At 40.0% G+C, this 24809-nt stretch overlaps 1 protein-coding gene across 3 annotated transcripts in view; it reads left to right on the forward strand.

Moving 5' to 3' along the window:
* The first annotated feature begins 2454 nt into the window (after window positions 1-2454).
* Window positions 2455-24809, forward strand: part of ITPRID2 (ITPR interacting domain containing 2) — a 38341-nt gene continuing 15986 nt past the window's right edge. For 2 of the 3 annotated variants that reach the window (XM_041773966.1, XM_041773967.1), the window contains exons 1-10: window positions 2455-2829; window positions 3016-3061; window positions 5995-6044; window positions 6877-6933; window positions 9217-9256; window positions 9337-9435; window positions 10616-10824; window positions 11712-12403; window positions 19435-19507; window positions 24289-24377. In XM_041773966.1, the coding sequence (XP_041629900.1) occupies window positions 2619-2829; window positions 3016-3061; window positions 5995-6044; window positions 6877-6933; window positions 9217-9256; window positions 9337-9435; window positions 10616-10824; window positions 11712-12403; window positions 19435-19507; window positions 24289-24377 (1566 nt within the window). In that variant the 5' untranslated portion in view covers window positions 2455-2618. The remainder of the gene's footprint in view (window positions 2830-3015; window positions 3062-5994; window positions 6045-6876; window positions 6934-9216; window positions 9257-9336; window positions 9436-10615; window positions 10825-11711; window positions 12404-19434; window positions 19508-24288; window positions 24378-24809) is intronic. The other variant, XM_041773965.1, reaches the window with a different exon arrangement.

Below are 24809 nucleotides of genomic sequence, written 5' to 3' on the forward strand. Positions count from 1 at the left end.
CAGGCTCTAACCTACTCTGAAGGGTAAGTCCAGGCTCTAACCTACTCTGAGGGTACGTCAGGCTCTAACCTACTGTGAAGGGTCAGTAAGTCCAGGCTCTAACCTAGTCTGAGGGTAAGTCAGGCTCTAACCTACTCTGAGGGTCAGTAAGTCAGGCTCTAACCTACTCTGAAGGGTCAGTAAGTCAGGCTCTAACTGACTCTGAAGGCTCAGTAAGTCCAGGCTCTAACCTACTCTGAGGGTAAGTCAGGCTCTAACCTACTCTGAGGGTAAGTCAGGCTCTAGCCTACTCTGAAGAGTAAGTCAGGCTCTAACCTACTGTGAAGGGTCAGTAAGTCCAGGCTCTAACCTACTCTGAGGGTAAATCAGGCTCTAGCCTACTCTGAAAGGTCAGTAAGTCCAGGCTCTAACCTAGTCTGAGGGTAAGTCAGGCTCTAACCTACTCTGAAGGGTCAAGTAAGTCCAGGCTCTAACCTACTGTGAAGAAGGGTCAGTAAGTCAGGCTCTAACCTACTCTGAGGGTCAGTAAGTCAGGCTCTAACCTACTCTGAGGGTCAGTAAGTCCAGGCTCCAGCCTCCTCTGAAGGGTCAGTAAGTCAGGCTCTAACCTACTCTGAAGGGTCAGTAAGTCAGGCTCCAGGCTACTGTGAAGAAGGGTCAGAAAGTCCAAGCTCTAACCTACTGTGAAGAAGGGTCAGTAAGTCAGGCTCTAACCTACTCTGAAGGGTCAGTAAGTCCAAGCTCCAGCCTAATCTGAAGGGTCAGTAAGTCAGGCTCTAACCTACTCTGAAGGGTCAGTAAGTCAGGCTCTAACCTACTCTGAGGGTCAGTAAGTCAGGCTCTAACCTACTCTGAGGGTCAGTAAGTCCAGGCTCTAACCTAGTCTGAGGGTAAGTCAAGCTCTAACCTACTCTGAAGGTCAGTCAGTCCTTAGCAGGGTCTTGCTACAGGGCTCCGCAGGGCTGAAAAGTCTGTTCAGACTCAAAAAAAAAAAAAAAAAAAGGCTAGAGTGAACCTTCAAGCCCTGAGTCTGTCCACTGCTCCAGCTCAGGTGGCCCTGGGCGGTCCGCGCGCATTCTCGGCACTACCTTGCAGACCATCAGAAGCGGGTGTGTGATTCTCTACAGGGTTTTATAGTCTTTAAACCAGATGAGCCTTAAGGGGGGGGGAAGGGCGCGATGCCCAGACGCCTCTTTAAAATTAGTTCTGAACCCCGACGCCATCTGTTTCTCGTCGCATCTTGCAGACACCACAGTCCAAGTATTTCTGCATTTTCCTAGCCGTCCCCTGCTCTCCTTTCCTTCCTCTCTCCGCGTCCCATGTGGGATTTCCGGACGAAGCCTTCTCCCTCGGTCCCTGCTCACACACAGCAAAGCCACGACCCGTGACTTTCTTAAGGAAGAAAGCGGCGCTTCACCAAGTTCGGCCTTTCCCAGTTCTGACATTTTGGCAAATACCAGCTACGCGCCTCTCTGCATCTTCATCCTCGACCCCTGGGACCCGGGGAACAGGACCGCGGCCACACCGGGCTGGCCGCGGGCGAGCGAGGCGCGTGGCCGGGCGCGGCTCTCCCGCGAGCGCACTTGTCGGGCAGCAAAGCCTGGAGACGAACAGGCCCGCAAACGTCGGCCCCTCCGCGGGCGGCGGCGGCGGCCCGCAGCGCCCCACTCCTCGCCCCGCCCCGCCCCGCCCCGCGCGCCCCCGGCCGGAAGGGGGCGGGGCACGCCGCCGGGGGAGGGGTGCGCAGGCGCGCGGAGGCCGGCGGGGCCCGGGGCGCGTCGGGCGGGGGCGGGGCCAGGTCCGGGGGCGGGGCCAGGGAGGGGCGCGCAGGCTCGCAGAGGCCGGCCGGGCCCGGGGCGCGTCTGGAGGGGGCGGGGCCGGGGAAGGAGGCGGGGCTGGAGGGAGGGGCGCGTAGACGCTCAGAGGCCGGCCAGGCCCGCGGCGCGTCGGGCGGGGGCGGGGCTGGGGGCAGGGCCGGGCCCCGGGGGCGGGGCCGGGGCGGGGCCAAGGAAGGGCGCGTAGACGCTCCGAGGCCGGCCGGGCCCGCGGCGCGTCGGGCAGGGGCGGGGCCGGGGGCGGGGCCGGGACCCGGGGGCGGGGCTGGGGCGGGGCCAAGGAAGGGCGCGTAGACGCTCCGAGGCCGGCCGGGCCCGCGGCGCGTCGGGCAGGGGCGGGGCCGGGGGCGGGGCCGGGACCCGGGGGCGGGGCCGGGACCCGGGGGCGGGGCCGGGACCCGGGGGCGGGGCCGGGACCCGGGGGCGGGGCCGGGACCCGGGGGCGGGGCTGGGGCGGGGCCCGGGGCTGGCCGGCGCCCGTCCTCCGCGGCGCCCGCTCGGGCCACTCGCGCTCCCGCGCCGCGCCGCGCCGGCTTGATGTGAAGCGCCGGCCGCCTGCCCCCTCCCTCCCCTTCCTCCCTCCCTCCCTCCCTCCCGCCCCCTCCGCCTCCGCCTCCGCCCGCGCCTCCGCCCCCGCCCCCGCCCCCGCCGCCCCCTCCCGCGCCCGCGGCCGCTCCCCGGGGCCCCCAGCCCGGCCGGGCGCTGACAGCAGGGGCGGGGGTCCCCGCGGCCGCCGCGTGTCTCGCAGGCTCGGGCTGGGGCGGCGGAGCGCGCGGCGCGGCCATGGACCGGCCTCTGGCGGCGTCGGCGGAGGCGGAGGAGGAGCTGGAGTGGCAAGTGGCGAGCCGGCGGAGGAAGGCCTGGGCCAAGTGCCGCGGCTCCTGGCAGGCGTCGGAGACCGAGGACCTGTCGGCGGAGGCGACGACGCAGGAGGAGGACGAGGACGACGACGAGGACCTCCCGGGCGCGCAGCTGCGGGCGGCCGCCGGGAGAGGTGGGCGCGGGGCGCGGGGCGCGGGGCGGGGGCGGGGCGGGGCGGGCACGGCGGGGCGCCCCGGAAGGTCCTGCGGGGCCCGGAGCCCCCCGGGGACGCGCTCGCAGCCTCGCGGGGGGCGGGCAGGTGGACCCCCCGGGGGAGCCCCCGCGTCGGTAACCGGGTGTCCCCCGCTCTGCCCCGCAGGGAACGTGCCCAACGAGAAGATCGCGATATGGCTCAAGGACTGCCGGTGAGTCCCGGCCCGCGCCCCGCGCCCCGCGCCCCGCGCCCCGTCCCCGGGGGTGTGCGGCCGCAGCCCGGTGGCCCCAGGGCCTTTGCGAGCGCGCAGCCGGAAGGCGAACCGGACGACGGTTTCCTCCTCCAAAAGATTAGAAATGCAAGTACTGCGGCCGCTGATTGTTTGGCGGCCGTGTCGACTTCCCAGTTGTTAGGACTTCAGCCCCGGTGCATCAGGGGGTCGGAGACCTAGGGGTCACCAGGCCGTGTCCTTACTATTCTCCTGCCTCCTTTCTATCCGAGAGGATTTTCACATTTCACGCGGCTGTTTTATTTCTGACATCTGTATATCCGGCGTGGAATGATTTCCCTTTCAAATGCGTCCTACATGGATTTAATGGACACCCACTGCCGGGGCTTCAGTTTTATTTTTGTGCCTTAATTCTATTTGGACAGCTATGAAGCCAGCTGACTTTGTTCTTGGAGTCCAGTCCTTGGACATGCGTTTGTCAGATGGCACTGGAATGCACGAAGGGAAGTGGGGCTTTGGAGGCATTCAGACGGCGTAAATCTGTTTAATTGCATGCTCTGGCAACTGGTACAAATCTTAGATGAAGTACGAGAGGATGTGAATCATATCGCAAGTAAATCATTCTGCAGTAAAAAAGAGCTCGTTTTATATTTTAATTTTTTCCCCCAATTTATTTCCTACTTGTAAAATCTCATATGAAGAATGTTACTTTTTTTTTTTTTTTTAATCAGTTAAGGTGCTTGCTTCTGCACATATTTGCCATCTCCTTTTGGGCTTTTCTTAATCTTTTTGTTAAAGTACCAGGGGTAGGGAAGTGTTGTGTGTGTGTGTTGGGGGGGGGTGATTTTTCCTATATGCCAGCTTATTTTTCTTCCTTAGACACAGATAAAATATTGGCCGCTACTCCATTAATGTCCTGTATTGATGAATTACCAGGATTTTTGAGTAATTTTCATGAATTACCAAGCACTCTTCACTACAGAACTCCTTAACCTATATTGGGGGTGTCATAGATTTCTTGAAATATGATGAGGTATACAGATCTTCTCTCTAAAGATGCACCAAAAATAGTGTTTAACGGCCAGAGAAAAACCACATGGTGTTTACTTTAGGATGTATAGGAATGAAGATTATATAAGAGATCATATCGAGAGTAGATCTTGAGAGATAAATGCAGTAGGCAAATGTTATTCATCAGACATACCATCTCTGAAAATTCCAAAAGTTTTGTTGCTAATCTTGTGTAGGCAGATTACATAGTCTGCTGCTCCTTCCCTCATAGGTTTCCTTCTTGTCCCTTACAGTTGCACCTATTTTGTACAAAAGGGGTATTCATTTGTACCTGGGAATGCTAGAGCAAACAGTCTTGTAATGCTAGCTGTATTAATGCAGATTTGACTGCTAGGATATATGCAACTGTCGTTTATTTTATTTTATTTTTTTCCTGTAACAGTTTAGGATCCTTCTCAGAGTTGGGCACCTACCTACTTTGTAACATTATTTATCAATGTTCTAAAGCTGGCCTTTTTCCCTTGATATATTCTCATTTTTTTTTTTTTCTGACTGCTGTCCATATCCTGAATAAAGATACCATTTGTCATTCCTTTAAGGGGAGGGGGTCTTTATTTTGATCTTTTTTTTTTTTTTTTTTTGACTAAGTGGAAATAAGTTGCTTGAATTAGCATCTAAGAAAGGATAGTTTTTGAGAGAATTTGGAAGACAGCAGTTAGAAGAATGAGAAACTGGTTTCTGAAGGAGAATGGCAGTCATATTCTCTTTGCCATTTTCTTTTAGTGCACAGATCAGTAGAGACATGGGCAGAAGGAGTAATACAGTGTTTTGTCCTTAGAAAGTAGCCATCCGGGAAGAAAAAGGACTTTATGAAGGCATAAATTTCAGTTTTATTAAAATATATGCAAAAACTCAGTTCACAGTTTATATTGTCTTTATAGTAGTTGTGATTCTTTTACATTTCAAAAGCACTAATTTTCTAAGAACTGCCACTGCTTGTATACTTGCAGAAAGTTTTCACATTCAGTTGCCATTTCAGTAATATTTTTCTGAGACTTTTTTTATGATCCGATCCCATATCTGATGTGAATTTGTGACAGGTATAAACTGTTACTGATGGATGGTTCAAATCACAAAACAGAACTTTCAAAAGAAAACAAGTGTTTCTTCTTATCATTTACTTTTGAGAAAGAAATGAAAAACATTTTCACGTTAAAAGATTTCTAAGTTATCTGTGTTTGAACAGGAAGAATGTGAAAAAACTGTAGCAATGGCTGGTTCTTAAGGTTGATTCTCAAGCCGACTTTTTAGTTTTCAGAGTTAAATGAAGATACACGTATTTCATAGTTTAAAAACAGAAAAAAAACCCTCAAGCTTCTCCATTTAGACCGAAAAAGATAGTAGTTGGGGTAAGGGAGGCACTGAGTGATGCTTTAAAATGCTGGTGGTAGGTTAACAAAAAAACTCTTGAGTCTTATTTCTAACTAGATTCTGACTGTCAAATTTTATTAAGGTAAAGATTTGTTTTCTTTTAACTCTGTTTCCTGTTTCTAGGGAAGGGATTGAGGGAAGCAGACATTTTCTTAATGTCTGCTGACATTCTCTTTTTCTGTTTTTGTAAAGAAAATGCTAATCCATATCACTTGTAATTACAATTCTTGCTCTTAATTGCTGGCAGATCAGACGTGTGATTAAACCATTCCTGGTGAACTGACTTGAAGATAGGTGTTTGCTTAGTAGGATATTACTTATGTAACACACTTGCATTCCTTTTGTGTTTGGGGAGGAGAGTTAAACTGTGATTAGAAGCTTGCTTGGCTATGATCCTTTAAGTGTAAAGTTGTGCAGTGACAACTCTCCAGCAGCTTTTTAATACTAAGGTTTATATGTTTATGTGGTTTCAGTACCCCTTTGGGAGCCTCACTGGATGAGCAAAGCAGTAATACACTCAAGGGTAAGCAAAAGTCGCCTTTCTAAATTTGTTCTTTAGGAGGGCCCTAAAGTCCTCTGAGTGAAAGTATCACATATATAAATCATAAAAGTGATGTTCATTTTATAAAATACGCCATTCTGAGAGAAAAGCCAAAAGAAAGAAACCTTGTCATAAATCATAGAACGGTGAGTGAATAGCGCAAGCAAATTACTGAACCTTTCCACAATGTGAAACTCTTATTTTTATTGTCCAGCTAGATATTTTGAAGATTAATTAAACGTAGAAATATATGTAAACATAAGGAAAATACTAAGTGAACTGGATCAGCTTTAATATAGCATTTCTTTGCTTACATTAACTGAAATTGCCACACCTGAAATTTTACCACCTGTGGAAAACAGAATCCTAAGTTCAAAGTACAACAAGAATGTGCAGGTAGTGGCAAGGCATATAAAAAGCATTTATAGTATTAGAAAAATCTAGCTTGAGCTGCTGACTATTAAGGGAGGTAAAAGCAATGATTGCTCCGGGATCTGACTTTCCATGAAACTCCTGGATAAGATGTGAGCTAAATGACTCTCTTCAAAGACAAAGTAAGTATAAAGTAGTCCTTATCGGGGCTTTTAACAACTTTACCTGGCTGCGGATCATGGTTTGTTTGTGACAAAGTAAAGCTTATACTTACTTTTTTGAAATTATATAATGGGAATAATTTCTGAGTACATTCAGGTCTGAAAGACTTTATTGTGTCTTATTTTTTGCTTAGTCAATTTGCTTTAGGTTAAAACTATGGTTTTATATAGAGGTGCAAAAGAACAGAACACCAGGATGAGTCTTCTAATGTTTCTTTCAGGTGTACTTGTGAGAAATGGAGGCAGTTTTGAAGATGATTTGTCATTGGGAGCTGAAGGTATATCTGTTTGGAAGAACTCTAATTTCATACAGGTTTAACATTTAAAAAAAAAAAAAAAAAGGAGTTGAGTGCTTTCAGGTATTCATTCCTCAGAGCCAAAGTTAAAGGTCTTGAAAATGGCTCAGACACATTTTACAGAACGTTTTATATGTTAATAATCTAGTCAGAGCTTGTAGGATACATGTAGAAATGACTCTGAAAACCATTGTGAAATGTCCATGTCTCTTCCTTGGACTTAATTGCTTAAAGGAACTGTTTGGGGGCAAACAATGGTCATAGAACTGAGGGAAGATTTGCCCGCCAGAAGGAAGGAAACTTAAATATTTATACATGAGAAGACTAAATTGAAGCTTATTTTTAGTGTGAGGTAGCCTTATGTCAGATTTACAGCTGCGGCTTGTCTTTCTCTTTCATTCAAGTGTGTCCTGTCTTTCCCCCTTCCTCTTTTTCCAGATCTTTAGAACACTAAAGGATACACACACACACACACACACACACACACACACACACACACACACAAAGAGTTATTAGAATTTAATTAGAAATCATTATGCTGATGTCTATTCCAGACTGCATTATTTTAAAAGTGTGTTGTGCCATGTTTAAATTTTCATAGATGTTATTATCTTTTCCAGTGGATTTACAGTAAATATAGAATTGAATCGAATTGAATTGAATTTTTATTATTTTACTGGTATTGGAAGAATGGTAGCTGGGTTATTGTATACTTTTTTGTCAAAAAGAATTAAGAATTTTGTTAAATCATTTAAAATTATAAGTTGATGAATGGTGAATTTATCTGTTGAAGGGAGTATCCTTGATCTTTTGCTGTTTTAAATGTTTGTATGCTAGGTTCCTTATTTAGAACCTCCTAACCTTTTAACTCTAGAATATGTGATTATATTAGGTTTTATTATTTCAGTTAATGTGTTTTCAAGGAATAAGCTCTGTAAAGAAGTTAAACTTACTGCTTCCCAATCAGTACAGTTGAGCATGTTGTCAACTCCTTACTAAAGTGCATTTCAGTGTAACTGTAAATAGCACTTTTGATATCTGCCTTAATTTCACAATATGGATTTTTTTTTAAGACTTCTTTTTTGGAGCAGGTTTAGGTTTGCAGGAAAATTGAGGGGAAGGTATAGAGATTTTCCCTGTATTTCCTGCCTCTGTACTTACGTGGCCTCTTCCATCATCAATGTCCCCCACCGGAGTGGTACATTTGTTACAATTGAGGAAACTGTAATGAGGCATCATAACTACCCAACGTTTACATTATAGCTCACTCGTGGTCATGTACATTCGTGGTTTACAGGAATGTATAATGACATGTATCTATCATTATGATATCCTAAGTATATTTTCTACTGCTCTAAAAATCATTTCTGTTTTGCCTGTTCATCCATATTGAATGGATTTGTTGGAAACCAGAACCTAAAAGGAAGTTCCACAGAAGAATGGAGATTCTATGTTGTTTTACTTACTAAAAATTATTTCAAGACTTTTTTTCATCCATTCAGCAAATAGTTTATTGAATGCTATGTGTTAGGCACCTTTCTGAGTGGATTTACAAAGAAACATAACAAATTGCCATGACTTTCCAGATCAGAAGTGGAAAAATAAATTTGGTACACTGAAGTAAATACATTTATAATTATTTTCATTCTTTGTATTTGTCTATAAAAGTTAAATGGAGTCAATTTAACTCACTCTAAATTTACCTGTTTAAAACTTGTGATTCTAGGATAAAGTTAAAAAGCAATTTTTTTAAGAAAACTTATTTTGAAATGAGTAGAAATTTTCAAAGTAGGTGCATGAAAAATTGGTTGTAACTGGGATGAATTTTCAGCCTTTAAAAAACCATACTACAAATTTATGTGTACACTTAAAAAATGTTAAATCATGTTTTTGCTCTTAAGGTCTTCTTTAGTAACAGCTTTTAAACTTATTAATTAGGACCACATTTACTACAGGTGCTGTATATCTTCTTACTATTTATTTCTAATTGTTAAAGAAAATTAATTGGTTATTTACATGTCTTTTAAACATTAGGGAAAGGGAGTAGTTTTACGCTGCTAACAAACAAAACCACCTTTCTGAAGCTACTGGTTTGCACCTATTGATCTGTATATTACTTTTAATGATGCGGATTTAATGAACCAAGAGAACGATTTGGGATATTAGACATTTAGCTGTAATATTTAGCTAATCTGTTTTTTTGATGACTATATATATTACTGTTCTTACTGTCCTAACAGATCTGCTCTGCATTTATTCTTTTAGCCAACCACCTCCATGAAACGGATACTCAAATTGAAAACTGGTATGTAGCTGTGCTGTTTGTTCTCTTTTCAAAAATGAGAACATTTATGAAACTAAGGTTTTATATAATTTTGTTTATAGCAATAATATCTTGGCTAAAGAGAGAAGACTGCAGTTTCATCAGAAAGGGAGAAGTATGAATTCCACTGGATCAGGGAAAAGTAGTGGGACAGTTTCAAGGTAACTTATTCTGAAATTATACTACTGTTACATTGTGTTATAGATGACCTACTCTTCCCACTTTTTCAGTCTTGGATTTGGCTTAATAATATGAAATCAAAAAGAATCCAAAAGCTTTCCTTCGTTGCCTTTTTTTTTTTTTTTTTTTTTAATTAAGACTAAATAAAAAGTGGCGAATGTGTTTATAATGCTGCTGGAATTCCTGTCAGAATGAGTATTTTGAGTGAGGCCTTTCATCGACTTAAAAGAGGAACTCCATAGTGGAATGACTTCTTCCAAAATTCTCCATTTTTTGTAGGGTCTTGAGTTACTCTGACATAAAAATCAGAATAAACTTTTCAACATAAAGCTTGATATTTAAACATAGCTTTATCTTCAACATATTAAAGTTATTCAAAATATATATTAAAATAGGCAAGTATGTCTGCCTGTAGAACAGTTTAAATTGTTATCCAAATTATTGTATTGGAATCTGAGCATCTTCTGTGAAGCAAATTGAAATTTTCTTCAGCTCAAGTTTTATCTCTAGCATTTTCCTCAGTGAATCACTGAAGGTGGATTATTCCTGGTGTGAGGAAGAAGAGATGAGAAAGCTTTAATTCCCAGTAGAATCACAGCAAGAACTTATCTTTGAGTAACCCATTCTCTCCATACCTTACTCCTCCTACTTCCTGAGTGAAAGTAGTTAGAGAAAATTTGAATGTAAGCTCCTCCCTCCCTTTCTGAGTTCACCTTGTTACCTGTATAGCATCTTCAGTGCCGGCCAAAGGTAGCAGAAAAGCTCACGTTCTACAGGATGCCCTGTGCTACCAACTTCCTAGTGTGTTTTCCCTTTTCATTTCTTTCCTAATCCATTTATTTCTTATTCTCCCTCAGCTGTCCTCTGTTTTAGCTGCTTTACTGGGACTCCTTTAAAATGACAAAGAAAATAAGGTGAGGAATCATTTAGGGAGTCTTGCTGAGTATCTGCTGAGGGACTAGCTCTTTTTACCAATATTATCAGATTGAAAGAATGGACTCTTTAAGGGTCACATATCACATTTAGTACACAGTGTATAAAGATGCTGAAGTAAATAGTGATGTAAAGAGCAGAAGCTCTTTTTTTATAATGTGATGTGGACTCTAAACTTATATCTTGATGTTTTTTCTTTCTTTCTTTCTTTTTTTTTTTTTTTTGTAGTGTTTCAGAATTGTTGGAACTTTATGAGGAAGATCCTGAAGAAATTCTTTATAATCTTGGATTTGGACGAGATGAACCAGATATTGCTTCTAAAATTCCCTCCAGATTTTTTAATTCATCATCATTTGCTAGAGGGATAGATATTAAAGTATTTTTGAGTGCTCAGATGCAACGGATGGAAGTAGAAAACCCAAATTATGCTTTAACAAGTAAGGTTTTTAAATATTCGCATCCACAGTGAGATGTTCTTATTTTTTTGAAGCCTTACTAATTTTTAGGAATAGTACTAGCAACTTAATTATTGAGGTTAACACAGTAGCCATTTTACTGATTCTGAATTTTTATTTATTTATAGAAGCTAACTTTCCCCTCCTCATCCTTGACTTTAGTGTTACTATAACCGACATGCAGAACCTTGTACTTATCTTAAGTTTATCTCCAGATTGCTGATGTTCAAAAAGGAAAGTAGGGGGGTGGCTTGTTACTATTTAAGTCAGTCAGTTTTAGGTGCTTTTCTGTAAATTTATAATAGCATGGCTAACTTGATAATTTTTATTTATATCTTATTTTTCTCTATTGAACAGAAGTTCCAAAAATGGGGTCTTTAGGTGGTCCTTTGAACAGCTTTAAGAATCTATAAATCCAACAACCCTTCTTCTCCCTCCTGACCCCCCCCCCCCCCCACAATTAGGTATAAAATAGAGACTTCAGTGCATTTTCTTGGGAGAACATCTGCAAGAGTTTTAATGGAGTCAAAGGCATAAAAATAGAATCAGAACTGTAGATCAATAGCTAGTCCTTTCTGTTTTATTCAGTGTTGTCCTGCTTTGTGCTTCTTTCTGGTTTTATATCATAAAACAAATTCTTAAATAAATTCTTAAAACCTAAATTCTAGTGCTTAGAATGAAAAATCTATCTCCCTCTCCCTGGTAAATACAGGGAACTTTTTTAAACGTTGGATAAAGAAAAAGGTTCTGGTTTTGTGATCTTTGTGATCTAAGTTCAGTTTACTGGAATTCTGAAAAATAGTGATTTGTTTAATGTGTATACATATATAGTTAGATCGATATAAAATTAATGTAATTTCCTCCTGTAGGCCGTTTTCGTCAAATTGAAGTGCTTACTACTGTGGCCAACGCATTTTCTTCTTTATATTCTCAAGTCTCTGGGACTCCCCTCCAGAGAATCGGAAGTATGTCCTCAGTGACTTCCAACAAGGAGACAGACTCACCTCCGCCTTTAACCCGAAGTAACACTGCAAACCGTTTAATGAAAACACTATCAAAACTAAATTTATGCGTTGATAAAACAGAGAGAGGAGAAGGTAGTTCTCCTTCCTCAGCAATTGAAAAAGGAAAGATTCCGAATGTTTCGGTAATGGAAGAAAGCGGCGGTAAAAATGATCAAAAGTCTCAAAAAATTGTGAAGAAGAAAGACTCCTCTTCTATGTTGGCTACAGTTAAAGAAGAAGTATCAGGGAGTTCAGCAACTGTTATGGAGAGTGCTGGACTTTGTGATGAAGCAAATAGTGATGTTAACCAAAAAACTGAAAGTGAGCAAAGTAAAGAAACTCAAAATCATGAGATTAAACTGGGTGAGGAATCTGGTATTCTAGAATCTGATTTAGGTAACGATTTTAACACTCCCAGTCACAGTGAGCCAGAAAACGGCAATGCGATGAAAACTATCCATGTGTCCACACCTGAAAAAGAGCCTTGTGCACCGCTGACGATCCCATCCATAAGAAACATAATGGCACAGCAGAAGGACTCCTTCGAAATGGAAGAGGTAGGTAAAATATTACTGAGACCTGTTTCAAATAAGGATTCAGGAAAAAAAATGCCAAAAAATATTTATAAAGTGAAAGAGGGCTAGTAGATTTATACTAGAAGAAAATCCCAATTTTGACTTTTCAAGTTTTAGTTCTGTGTTTCACAAACCGAGAATTGGTCACAGGACTATGCATTGCCAGGGTAACGTGACAATTAGTTCTTCTCTAGATCCTCTGTTGTTCACTGCTGATACTTGAACTTTAACCCCTTCCTTTCGCAGTTTAAGATTTTGATGCCCTGAGAATGCCCTGAGAAGAGTATATTTAAATTAAAATCAATGTTGCATAATAGTTAAAAACATAGGCTCTGAAATCAAACAGGAGTTTGAGTTCTTTCTTTCTTTCTTCCTTTTTTAAAGATTTTAGTTATTAGAGAGCATGTGAGAGCCAGTGAGCACAGATGGGGGGAGGGGCAGAGGGAGCAGCAGACTCCCCGCTGAGCAGGAAGCCTGATGGGGACCAGGACCCTGGGGTCAGGACCTGAGCCAAAGGCAGACCCTTAACCAACTGAGCTACCCAGACACCCAATTTGAGTTCTTTCTTTTGCCACTAAATGCTATGTGCTTTTGTGCAAACTTTTCTCAAAGTATCTTAGTGGAAAGGATAAGCTAAATATGAATAAGGTTTTGGGAAGGATAGGGTTTGACAAGAGACTGGAAGGAACCTGAAGATACTATGTATCTGAAAGGGAGGCTACGGAACCTCAAGGAAGAAGGTTTGAAACACCCCCAAATATGATTTCTGCAAGCCCAGAAAACCAACGTTTGGTTACTTTTTATTTCTACTTCTAAGAGAGATATTACTGCATTTACATAAATGTCAAATTGGGCGACATAAAGAGATTCTTTTCGATGAGGTCAACTAAAACTACTTTTGAATGGCCAGAGCTGATACTAGGATTGGCACTGTATAGTTTGAGACAGGAAACTGAAGTTTGTCAAGCACCTACCTTGTGGCAGGCACTGTACCAGGCCCTTGAAGTACTTTTCTCTTTAAGTCTGTGAGGCAGGCAGTGCTGGTCTTCTTTTACGCATGAGGAAACTGAGGCACACGTATACCGCTGAAGAGTTGTGTCTCTAAGTTGCATAATGTGCAATTTTTTAAAAAAAATTATTACAGAATAGTGTTAGTAGTATAGTAATAACTTCCAGGGATTTTAGAATCACAGGCCACTATTTTAGGGAATTGGAAAATGGGATAATTGATTCTGTCCATAAATGTCCTTCTGGGGAGTATGTATCTCTCACATTACTGAAGATGTTTCATTTATTACAAAACTTCTATTGCTGATATATTTACCTTTTTCTGTGGTCTTTGAATTTATCTTTTAGCACTTTAATTCTAGCTAAAAAGTGAAATTAAAAGGGAGAGGAACAGGCCTTTGAAATAGTTTACATTATTTTTAAGCTTCTATTTCTCTTATTTCTTTGTGTATTCTTTCTATTTTTCTTATTTAATTCCTAATATCATAAGATGACTACTTCATAAATTAAAGCCTCATTTGTCCTATTTTACTATTTGATTCCTTTTTTACTTTGTTTTGGTCTGAACTTGTCCTACCATTAATAATCAACGTGTAAATTCTTGCCTTTCATTAGAGCCCCTCTTCTTTGACATTCAGATATGACAGTTGGTTTCCTTGTTTTAATTTAATAGCAGAGTATGAAAATTTCAAACAAATTCTGTTAGATATTTGCCAATCTGATACTGGTGACTCCAATGAGAAGGCACTCTTGTATGTTGCTATTTAATTCCTAGAGTTCCTAAATTTTAAACTATATATATATGATTATATTTATTTAACAGAGAGAGAGAGAGTGCGCGCTAGCGTGCACAAGCAGGGGGTGCAGCAGGCAGAGGGAGAGGGAGCAGCAGCCTCCCCACAGTGCAGGGAGCAGACACAGGGCCTTGGGATCATGACCTGAGCCAAAGGCAGACGCTTAACCAATGGAGCCACCCATGCGCCCCTTAAACTATATATTTTTTAGATTATTGCTATCATGCACAAAAGACCTTTAAAACATTTGTAAAGTACTAGATAGATGTGCTTTGGTGGCAAGTTAACATTTGATATTTAATGTGTGTGGGTTTTTTGTTTTTTTTTTTTTTTTGCTCCCTCTGCTGGCAAAAGCAATTAATGAAGAAAGTAATGCCATATGTAAGTGAACTTTTTTTCTTAAAGTACAAAATTACATGCATTGGTGGTTGAAGGATAATAGAACATTTTTGTTTTCAAAAAAAAGAATATATGGATATGGTCAACAATAGCTGCACTGTAAATATGGGGAATTTTAAGGATAATGAATCTTATTCTTCAGATGTATTTAAAACATGGATAGAAACCTTCAAGAACTGTGTTTTTTTATCCTTTTGGGAACTTTAAAGAGAGCTTGTAGAACAATGGATAAAGAAAGGAAATAATGTGTTTCTTTAATTTCCTCTTCTCCCAAGTGTGACTTGAATTATATTGACAAATGAAGAGAACAATCTTACTGAAGCAAACTTTTAGATCCCATTCAAAGTAGGTTGTTGCTGTTTTTCTTTTAGACTCCTTTCCCTTGAGGTTTGATTCCTAATGGGAACTTTCTTCCTGTAAAAAGAGAACATAAATGTAAGTTAGAGGACACTCCCTTTCTCTCCCAGTAAACCAGTTCTCAGACAGATGAACTGAATGCCAGCTGCTTTGGGGAAGCTAGGTAGGAGAAAATGTTGCAGACCTGACTCTGTGCAGGAAGCTGGCTAATCCCTCTGAGGCAACGGTAAGCTCTGACCCTCACCAGGAGCCAGGAGAGGAAATAGTTAAACATAAGGGGAGTCTAATAGATGACAAGACTGACTCAGGCCTTGGAGAGTGAGAGTGACTATTCTTCACATTAAGAAAAATGAATAAAAGGCCAGAGAGTATTTTCAACTAAAAGTCAGTGTGCCTTATAAAAAAATGTTTTATAGACTATTTAAAATGTTCCAGTATGTCTAAAAGTTGTAAAACTCTACTCTTGAGTTTTTCTGATTCTTAATGACCGTCTTAGATACTTCTCGTCTTCTTCTCAGAATGGCTTGCTTTTGCTAAATACATGATGGTAACAGTCTAGAGCCGTAGATTTGTAGTATGAAGGATATACGGTTAAACCAAAATGATCCTACTCAGTAAGCAGTTGTTCATCTTTTAGGCGTCAAGGAAAAATTCCTCATACTTAAATGTTAGAGGAAGGAGACCTCTTAGCTGTCTATTGCTGTAAAGGGGTTGCTCTGTGGCTTACTCTACAAAGGAGTTTATATTCAAATAGAGGCATTACTGGAAGTGTACATAATTTTTTAAGCTACTGAAGTCTTAGTGTTTCTAAATCTGTGTCTACACTGATTGTTTATTTAACTACTATTTCTCCTTATTTTTAGTCATTGAGTTTCAGAATTTTGTTTTTGTTTTATTTATTTGCCTGAGTTAAAATAATCTGAAATCATTCAGACACTTGACACATAGTTAAATTCTTCCTTTGGCCTTTCAAATTTGACTGTGTTTTGAAGACAAGCCCTGTGTCTTAGAATAGAATGCAGTAGGGTCTGAACACATGATACATGCGTGCACCCATGACTGCTAGTTTGAAGTCCAGTTAACCACTAAATTTTATTTGACATTTATCTAAAAGGCTTAAACTAACTTTTGTTACAAGTATTAATCTGACAGTAGAAAGCAAATCTTGTAACTAAAACCTGATTTTTTTAAAATAAATATTTGCAACAAATATAGAACGATAAACTAGCACAGAAACAGATCTTTGAATTCTTACTCCAGTTTCCTCCTTTTACAGAGGACGAAGCATTTTTCCTCCTCCAACATTTGCTATTACTTGACAGCAGTGGTTCTCTGTCATGTGTCGAGGGATGTAATGTTCCCTTTGGTACCCTTGCCTTTCTTGGGGGAGTGCTAAGGGGATGTCAATGTAGGGAGTCCCTAGATGGTAGCAAGGAGAGATCTGTTGTAAACTGTTACCACTTTACTGTTGCAAAATATTTGATCATCCAAAGGACTTGTGAAGCAGGAGTTTGAGTATTTATTTTTCAGTTTGAAAAACTGACATGATTGTCATAGATAAATCTGATAACTGTCTGAAGCCATTTAGGCCAGTAAGTGGCATGAATAAGACTTGAATTCAGGTCTTTGCACAAACTTGCTACTTTTGACTACACCGTAGCTCTTGGTAAAGGTCAGCCGTGCTGATACTGTCAGACTTTGGACGAGAACTCAAGTCGTCTGGTACACAGCCCCATGCAACTTTGTGAGAAAAATAATGCTTTCATTTGAATTTTTTGAGGTCTCATTAAAAATTAGAATTTCTGAAGCTCCACTTTTGATTTTCTTTCTTTCTTTTTTTTTTAACTGTCCATATGTCTTTAAACCTTAAAGGAAGGGTTGTTAGAACATTCATGTATTGCTGCTCTATGGAACACAGCACAATAGTGTTGGGCCCAGAAGATATATTTTAGGATAAATGCGGCACATGTTAAAAAAAAAAAACACCACCAAAGTAGGTGCCTGCTGTGGTAGCAGGACATTGATTCAAAAAGATACAGTTTTAATAAGTATTTTGTTAAAACATTTTTTTTTTAATGAAATAAATACAGGGTTACCCTAAAGCTATTTTCATACAGTTTTAAATCTCAACGCACTAAGACCCAAGTGATTTTATCATTTTGGTTTAGGGTGGGGTTTTGTAATTCTTGTTATGAAAAGTTTCAGACTTACCCAGAGATCAAAGAAAATTGTATACTGAACACTCATTTTCCATTACTCCATTCAGTTATCAATATTTAGCTGTAGTTAATTTAATGAAAGGCAATGTGTAGCAAATGACAAGCACACCACTGAGGACTTGAAGTCCCAAGTTTTATTTGCTTCATAACTTTCTGTGCTGTACTCCATCTCGAATTTGACTGCTTTCCTTTGCACAACTGTGAGCAGCAATAACACATTCTAAGCTATGAAATTTAACTGTCATCACCAGCTTATGTTCTGTGTTCAACAAGTGGTTAATGATTTTACTAAGTGGGAAGAAGAATCTTGATGTTAGTAGTTTTATTAGTAAAATATGATCCTCTCAGCTTTTTTTTAAAGGGCCCCCTTTTCTTTGAATTAACTACAGAGTTTGTAGTTTTTGTAGTTTTTTGTTTTGTTTTGCCATAGAGTTACATACTGAAAGATAATATATTAAAAATACATATTCATTAAGGTCATATTATTTTGTGTCTAACTTTATAAATCTAAGGAATAGAATATATGATTATTCTACATTTAAAAATATGAGAGAGTATAGTTTGGTGTATCATAATGTCCTGCCTAAGCTGAGATTCCTAGAATATAATTAAAGAGGCATTTGGATTTGTGTTATACTTCTTTGGTCTGTTTGATATTTACTTTAACAGAAAACTCTTTGAAGTACGGTAGGCCTGACTAATAATAGACCTTTTGTTGAATATAAAAAGAAAATGCATTTTGTTTCCTTGCACACATAACAATGGTTTTCCTGTTGAACTTATGTCTGCTTCTTTGAAGAATATATGTATATATATAATTTTTTAGTAATAACAGAGGTTAGAAACTATTTTATATAATAATTTATAGGTGATGATTTTGTTTTTAAAGATTTTATTTATTCATGAGAGAGACGGAGAGAGAGAGAGAGAGAGAGAGGCAGAGACACAGGCAGGAGGAGAAGCAGGCTCCATGCAGGGAGCCTGATGTGGGACCCGATCCTGAACCCGGGACTCCAGGATCACACCCTGGGCCGAAGGCAGTGCTAAACCGCTGAGCCACCCGGGCTGCCCTATAGGTGATGATTTTAAATGACCAGTGTGTTTTGGTTCTCAGAGGATTCATAAACCTTGGATTTGTGGAACTGTGTAGAACAAAGATCCCACAAATCAAAGCAGTTTTTAAATTTCATAATAGTATCTTTAACCTTTGAGATTTTTTTTTTCTTGTTTGTCATTCCACTCTTATTCCTATAGAATATTTCTTATTCTTGGGTGGATTCCTACCTCAAAACTACCAGGGTTCTACCTAAAACCTGTTTTGTTAATTGCTTTCTCATTTGTTCAAGGTTGAAAGCCCTGTTTGGCTAGTTTGCCTACTTCACTAGGATGCTGTTTGTTATTTTAAGTACTAATCACTACTGACCTAGTAGTGTTAGGAATTAATGTCTCTCTCTCCTTAAGTGTTTAATCTCAATATAGAGTTAGTTATGTTAGAGTATTTGGGGAATGGGATGGGTATGGTAAATAAAGAATCTGAAAATTCCTACGTTATGCAGTTGTGTAGGTGGGGGGAAATATCGTTAAAAAAGAATTTTTTGGGTTCAATAACTTCTCTGAATATAGTTTACGGGAGGATTTATGGTAAAGATCTTTCAGCATTTAGTTCTGTGATGAAATATGATTTTCTGTTTACAACTTGCAAGTTATATCTTAAAAGACCACTTATATTAGAACAAAGCAGTCTTCATACAAGCGTGGTTTTTGAGACACTCAAAATTTGTGAGATTTTATAACATTTTGTATTGGGAGCATGATACACAATTTTTTAAAGATGCAAGACTTGTAGTTACCTTAACTGTGTGTCAGTCAGGATCTGTTGCAAAGTCAGCATTTATCTGGAGATTGGCCTTACACTTTGAATTTTAACATTTACAAAACTTATTCTTTGGGATTTATTTTTTGTTTAATACCAACCTTTTTTTAATGAAGTGGTTTAGACACTTAGTCACTTTTCATTGCCTGCTACAAACTTGCAGTCCTATCTTTAACTGGAAAATAGGTCATAAAATTAAGATGTGGGATGCTCTCATGATTTCAAGATAAGATGTTTTGCATTTTTTAAATAAAAAGCTTTAGTACCCTTTTAGTTATGTTGATTGGTTTAATAAATAATTATGAAGCGGTATTCTTCTTTGCCATAGATTTATCAAGTTCTTACTACTTAAAACTTTTTAAGGTTCAAAGTACAGAGGGAGAAGCTCCTCACGTTCCAGCGGCGTACCAGCTAGGTCTTACCAAGTCAAAAAGAGGTGAGTAGACTAATACCTACTAGTTCCCAAGCACCTTACCAAAGTGTCATTAATGGATTTGGGTTTATCTATCAGTATTTGAGCACCTATAACTGTAAAAGAAGGTTAAGTACACAGGTATGCATATAACCAAAGTATAGAATTTGGTTTTGGTTATAGAATTTTTTATACCCTCTTGAAGACTTTTGTGTTCATAAAGTAATTTTAGTTTGCTTATCCTGAAATGCAGTTCTTTGTACTCTTAATTACTTTTCAACTCTGCATAAGAGCCAAATGGGAAGTGATAGAGCCATACATTGAGGCCAACTTTTTACATGGTGATGATTGAGATACATACTTGTGGGTTTTTTTTTTTAAGATTTTATTTAGGGGGCACCTGGGTGGCTCAGTCAGTAGAGCATTTGCCTTGAGCTCAGCTCTTGATCTCAGGGACCTGGGATTGAGTCCCACGTTTGGCTTCCTGCCCTGCAGGGAGTCTGCTTGTTCCTCTACCCCTGCCTCCCTACTCTGCTGTCTCTCTCTCAAATAAATAAAATTTTTTTAAAAAGATTTTATTTAGTTATTGGGAGTGCATGTGCAAGTGAGGTGAGGAGGGGATGAGGGGGAGAACGAGAACATTCAGCAGGCTCCACTCCTAGGGCAGAACCTGAGGCAGGGCTCGATCTCAGGACCCCGAGATCATGATCTGAGCTGAAATCAAGAGTCAGGCGCTTAACCAACTGAGCCACCCAGAGGCCTCAAAATACACACTTGTCTTATTCACGTTTGCTTTTCATTAATTAAACATGGCTCCTAAGTATATACATGCATATGCCTCTAGCAAAGATACCCATCTCTCAGTAATGGTTAAAGCTAGTTAAGTTAAATTCAAACTGTGGATCAAAGGTGAGTGGCTCTAGATAATTGTTCTTTTCTTGAGTTATTAATTATTGACCAAAGAACCTTCGAATCCATTTCTTTCACTTTTAATTTGCAACAAGAAAAGCATGTCTGATGTTTAAAATCCCAAAGCTTTTGAGATTTAGAGAAAAGGAGAGAGGAAATAAAGATGTTAAAGTGACCACTGAAGGTAGGACAGTTTATTTTTAAAGCTTTACACATGCTGAACCACCCTGGTTTTTTTTAAACAAAGATTCATATGTATGTTCCTAGAATAGGAAATTGCATGTTTGTTCTCTTTTGATCTCTGAAATGACTTCATAAGAGACAATTTGCATATAATTTTTCTTTTATTGCATCGTGGTGCTAAGAAACAACTCCACTTTCACTAGGTCACTATAGTTCTGGTCAGACAGAAAAAGAACTTTCCTGTTTAATTTTCTTCCCCTTTTTAAGTCCATAAATATTTGCGTGTGTTTCTGAGCTATCAGGCAGGGTTCCCAGACATTAAGAAATTTTTCCTTTAGATAGGTTGACATGGGATACATTGGAAAAAGCATCTTACCCTGTGTAAAAAAAGGGGCGGGGGATTTAAAACAATGCATAAGAATCTTAAGGTCTTTCAAGAGGAAGCTCCTTGTGGTAGAAAAGACAAAACGTGGTTTGTATTTACATCTGAGTTTCTTCCTCTTACCAATAAGATAGATGTCTCTTATTTCTGGTGGCATAAAAAAAAAATTTTTTTTTTTTAAAGATTTTACCCATCTATTCATGAGAGACCCAGAGAGAGAGAGGCAGAGACACAGGCAGAGGGAGAAGCAGGCTCCATGCAGGGAGCCTGATGTGGAACTTGATCCAGGATCCCGGGATCTTGCCCCGAACCAAAGGCAGACGCTCAATCACTGAGTCACCCAGGTGCCCCATAAGTAAAAATGTTAACATTTTTATGAATAACACTTTTTAAAAATTAACAGTAAAATGGTTTTGTATGTGCATGAGAGGGTATTCTCATCATTTTTGAACATAGCCTATCAAATTCTGATAATGTGATATGAAAGTATCTTAGTTAACTATAATTACAGAATTGGAATCACTGGTAAGATATTCATTTTACAGGTTTAGTAAAAAATGCATATAATACATTTATAGAAATACTTTGCACTTTAGTAATAGGACTTTTGAAGTTACAGTGATCTTAATCTCATATCCAGTCCTACAATTTAATACTGAAGCCTGCGGGCACCTGAGTGGCTCAGTTGGTTAAAGCATCCATCTCTGGATTTTGGCTCAGGTCACGATCTCTCAGGATGGTGAGACTGAGCCTCATATCGGGCTCTGTGCTAGGCGTGGAGTCTGCTTAAGATTCTCTCTCCCTCTCCCTCTGCTCCTCTCCCCACCCCTTGACCCCTGCTCTCTCTGTCTCTCTTAAAAAACATACTGAAGCCTAGAGAGGTTTAGTGACTCAGCTTTTGTCTACTAACATTCATTCAGTAAACTATATTGAGAGCAAACATTTTCCTTATTATAGAAGATGTATAAATTTCCTTTAGTCTCATAGCGTATACAGGTGTTCTGTTTCTTCATGATATTGGACAAATACAAATTCTAGGTTTTGTTTTGTTCTCACTTTAATGTTTTGCTCTAACTTCCTGGTTTTTTGTTTTTTGTTTTTTTTTTACTTAAAAAATTTTTTTAAAATTTTATTTATTTGAGAGAGGGAGATAAGAGAGCACAGGCAGGGGGAGGGGGTGAGGGAGAGAGAAGCAGGCTGAACAGGGAAGCCGAATTGGGGCTCCATCTCAGGATCCCGGAATCATGACCTGAGCCAAAGGCAGACACTTAACTGACTGAGCCCCCAAGGCGCCCCGACTTCCTCGTTTTTAATTAGAAATAATGTTATATCACTTTAGCTAGGTCAGAGGTCTAACTGTTTTTAATCCCAGCTTTTTCTGCAGAGAACTATTTTTTTTGCTAAATGCCTGACTAAAGAACATGGTTGTGACTTCACTTTACAGAATACAGTTTTGCTTATACCCTATTTAGTTCCTGAAGTAACCCTGTGAGAAAGAAGAATTATTCTGTTTTGTGGAGAAGAGAAGTTACTGATTATCGTGATAAAGTAGGAACTTGAACCCAGGCCCCCTTGTTCTTTCCACTGCCCCACACCTGCCCTGAAGCCTGAGTAGTCGGCGATCTGACTGTGTGAGCTCAAGGCCACGTATGGAGGTGAACTCAGCAGAGACTGGCCTCCACCGCAGATAAAACAGATCTCAGCAGAGAGGACGTGAGCGGAGCTGGTCACTCTGGCTCCCCCAGGCTCTCCAGCAGTTGCCCTTTGCCCAACCACATAGGCAGTTTCACTTCTAAATCCTTTAAGTGACTGTTTAATTTTATTGTTGCTTTAAGAAGAAAGTTATCATTGATTCATTCAGCAAACATTTTTTATTGTTCTAGGTACTGGGATACAAAATAGAATAAATTAGGTTCCTGTTTTCAGGAGACTGATAGTCTAAAAAAAAAAAAAAGACATGCAAACACATAATTATGGTGATAACTGCTCTGATGTAAGATGTTAATCATCTTCTCAGCTGATAAAATGCATAATTAGTACCCCTGGCTAACAGCTTACTCCAGTTCAGTTTCACAATTGTCCTAGTTTACCTAGAGTTATCAACGATGTGGATCAATTTCTTTTCTCATTATGCAGTTTTGTTAACTTCAAAAGAATGTTACAGAATTATTCTAAATTTTAATGAGAAGAAATTATGCCATTCTGTGATGCTCTACATTTAGAACCCGAGGCTGCAGTGGGATCTTTTTCAAAATCAAGTTAATTTTAATTGATTTGGGATTTTATTCAAACGTATTATCAGGTTCTGTCATTCAGATCTTGAATGTGGATTTGGTAAACACACTTTATTTAGCCAACTGCTTTTGAAGTTCTGCAGAACCTGACCATCTCCTGAAACTTCTCCCCTGATAAATGTAAGAACTGTAAAGTCTTCCTGTACTTAGAGTGTGGATGGGCATGCGATCATTCTTGTGCCTCGGTGGCCTTTTTACTTTAAAAAGTGTTTATACTAACCAGGAATTAGAGTTTTCAGGCGAAAAACCAGAACAGGGTTTTTATAAGATTAACGGTATTATGTACCGATTGACTATGTTTGCATTTCATGCAGTTGTTAGGAAATCGTTGTTTCATGACTTACAAATGTTTGCATCATTTGAAATATCAGAAACATTTAAGTACTCTGGCATGCAGATTGGTTAATTTATTGTTATAGTCTTACTTTCTTAGTAGGAAAATAATAGAACTTTTTATACACTGCATGTAAACTTCTAATTTTATCTGCTAAATATCTTTACATATTTAGGTAATGGAAGTAGCTTACCTTGGGATTTCTGTTTTTATTAGTGTGATTCTTTATGTCAGCCAATTGTCTTTCAAAGATAAGACGTTAATTGGATTTACCAAAATATATTAACACTGGAACTTAATTAGCAACTGAATGCAGAGAATTTCTGATGGATCTGATTCCATTTTAGGATGAATTTGAGTAACCTCCTGTGCTTTGAAACCACATTTTGCATAAGTGATGCATATTTTCTAAGACGGAATCAGTCACGGGGCCGCCTGGGTGGCTCAGTGGTTAAGCATCTGCCTTGTCTCAGGCCATGATCCTGGGGGTCCCGGGATCGAGTCCCTCATCAGCCTCCCCGCAAGTAGCCTGCTTCTCCCTCTGCCTCTGCCTCTCTGTGTGTGTGTCTCTCATGAATAAACAAATCTTTTAAAAAATAGAAGGTATCAACACAAATATCCGTTAGGAATCATGTACCTGTAATATTTTCTTTTCAGTGAAGTCATATTTAGCAGTTTTGCCTAACTACGTTTCTTTCGGTAGATCACCTGTTACGTACTGCAAGTCAGCACTCTGATAGCAGTGGTTTTGCTGAAGATTCGACAGATTGCCTCTCCCTTAATCATCTTCAGGTAAAAATGTTTATTGTAGTAGGTACTGTGATTAACTTCTTCATATTTAGGTGATTTTTCAGTAGCTATATATTTCAAGACTGAATCTTTCTAATCTTTATTTCTCAAATGACAGGATAAAAATGCCAGGATGTGGATACTCTCTAAGCGTTTGACTACAAGTTTTAGTTTTCACTAATTATACATCTTTCTCTGACTGGACTTTTAAAAACAAAGAGACTTGTCTTTATTTTTGAGCTTTCAGTAAACACAGGTTATTTTGATCGCTATTCTCTCTGGTATTTTTCTTCTTTTTTCTTATCATTGTTTGCATATTTTACCATAATTGTCTTATTTATTTAGTAACTAACAATAAGTGTGTTTATAGCTTGCTGAATATTATATGACTTTTATGCTAGAGTGTGTCAGGTAAGCCAATAGCAGGCACATCTT

Source organism: Vulpes lagopus, chromosome 11 (assembly GCF_018345385.1).
Source record: "Vulpes lagopus strain Blue_001 chromosome 11, ASM1834538v1, whole genome shotgun sequence".
Lineage (NCBI taxonomy): Eukaryota > Metazoa > Chordata > Mammalia > Carnivora > Canidae > Vulpes > Vulpes lagopus.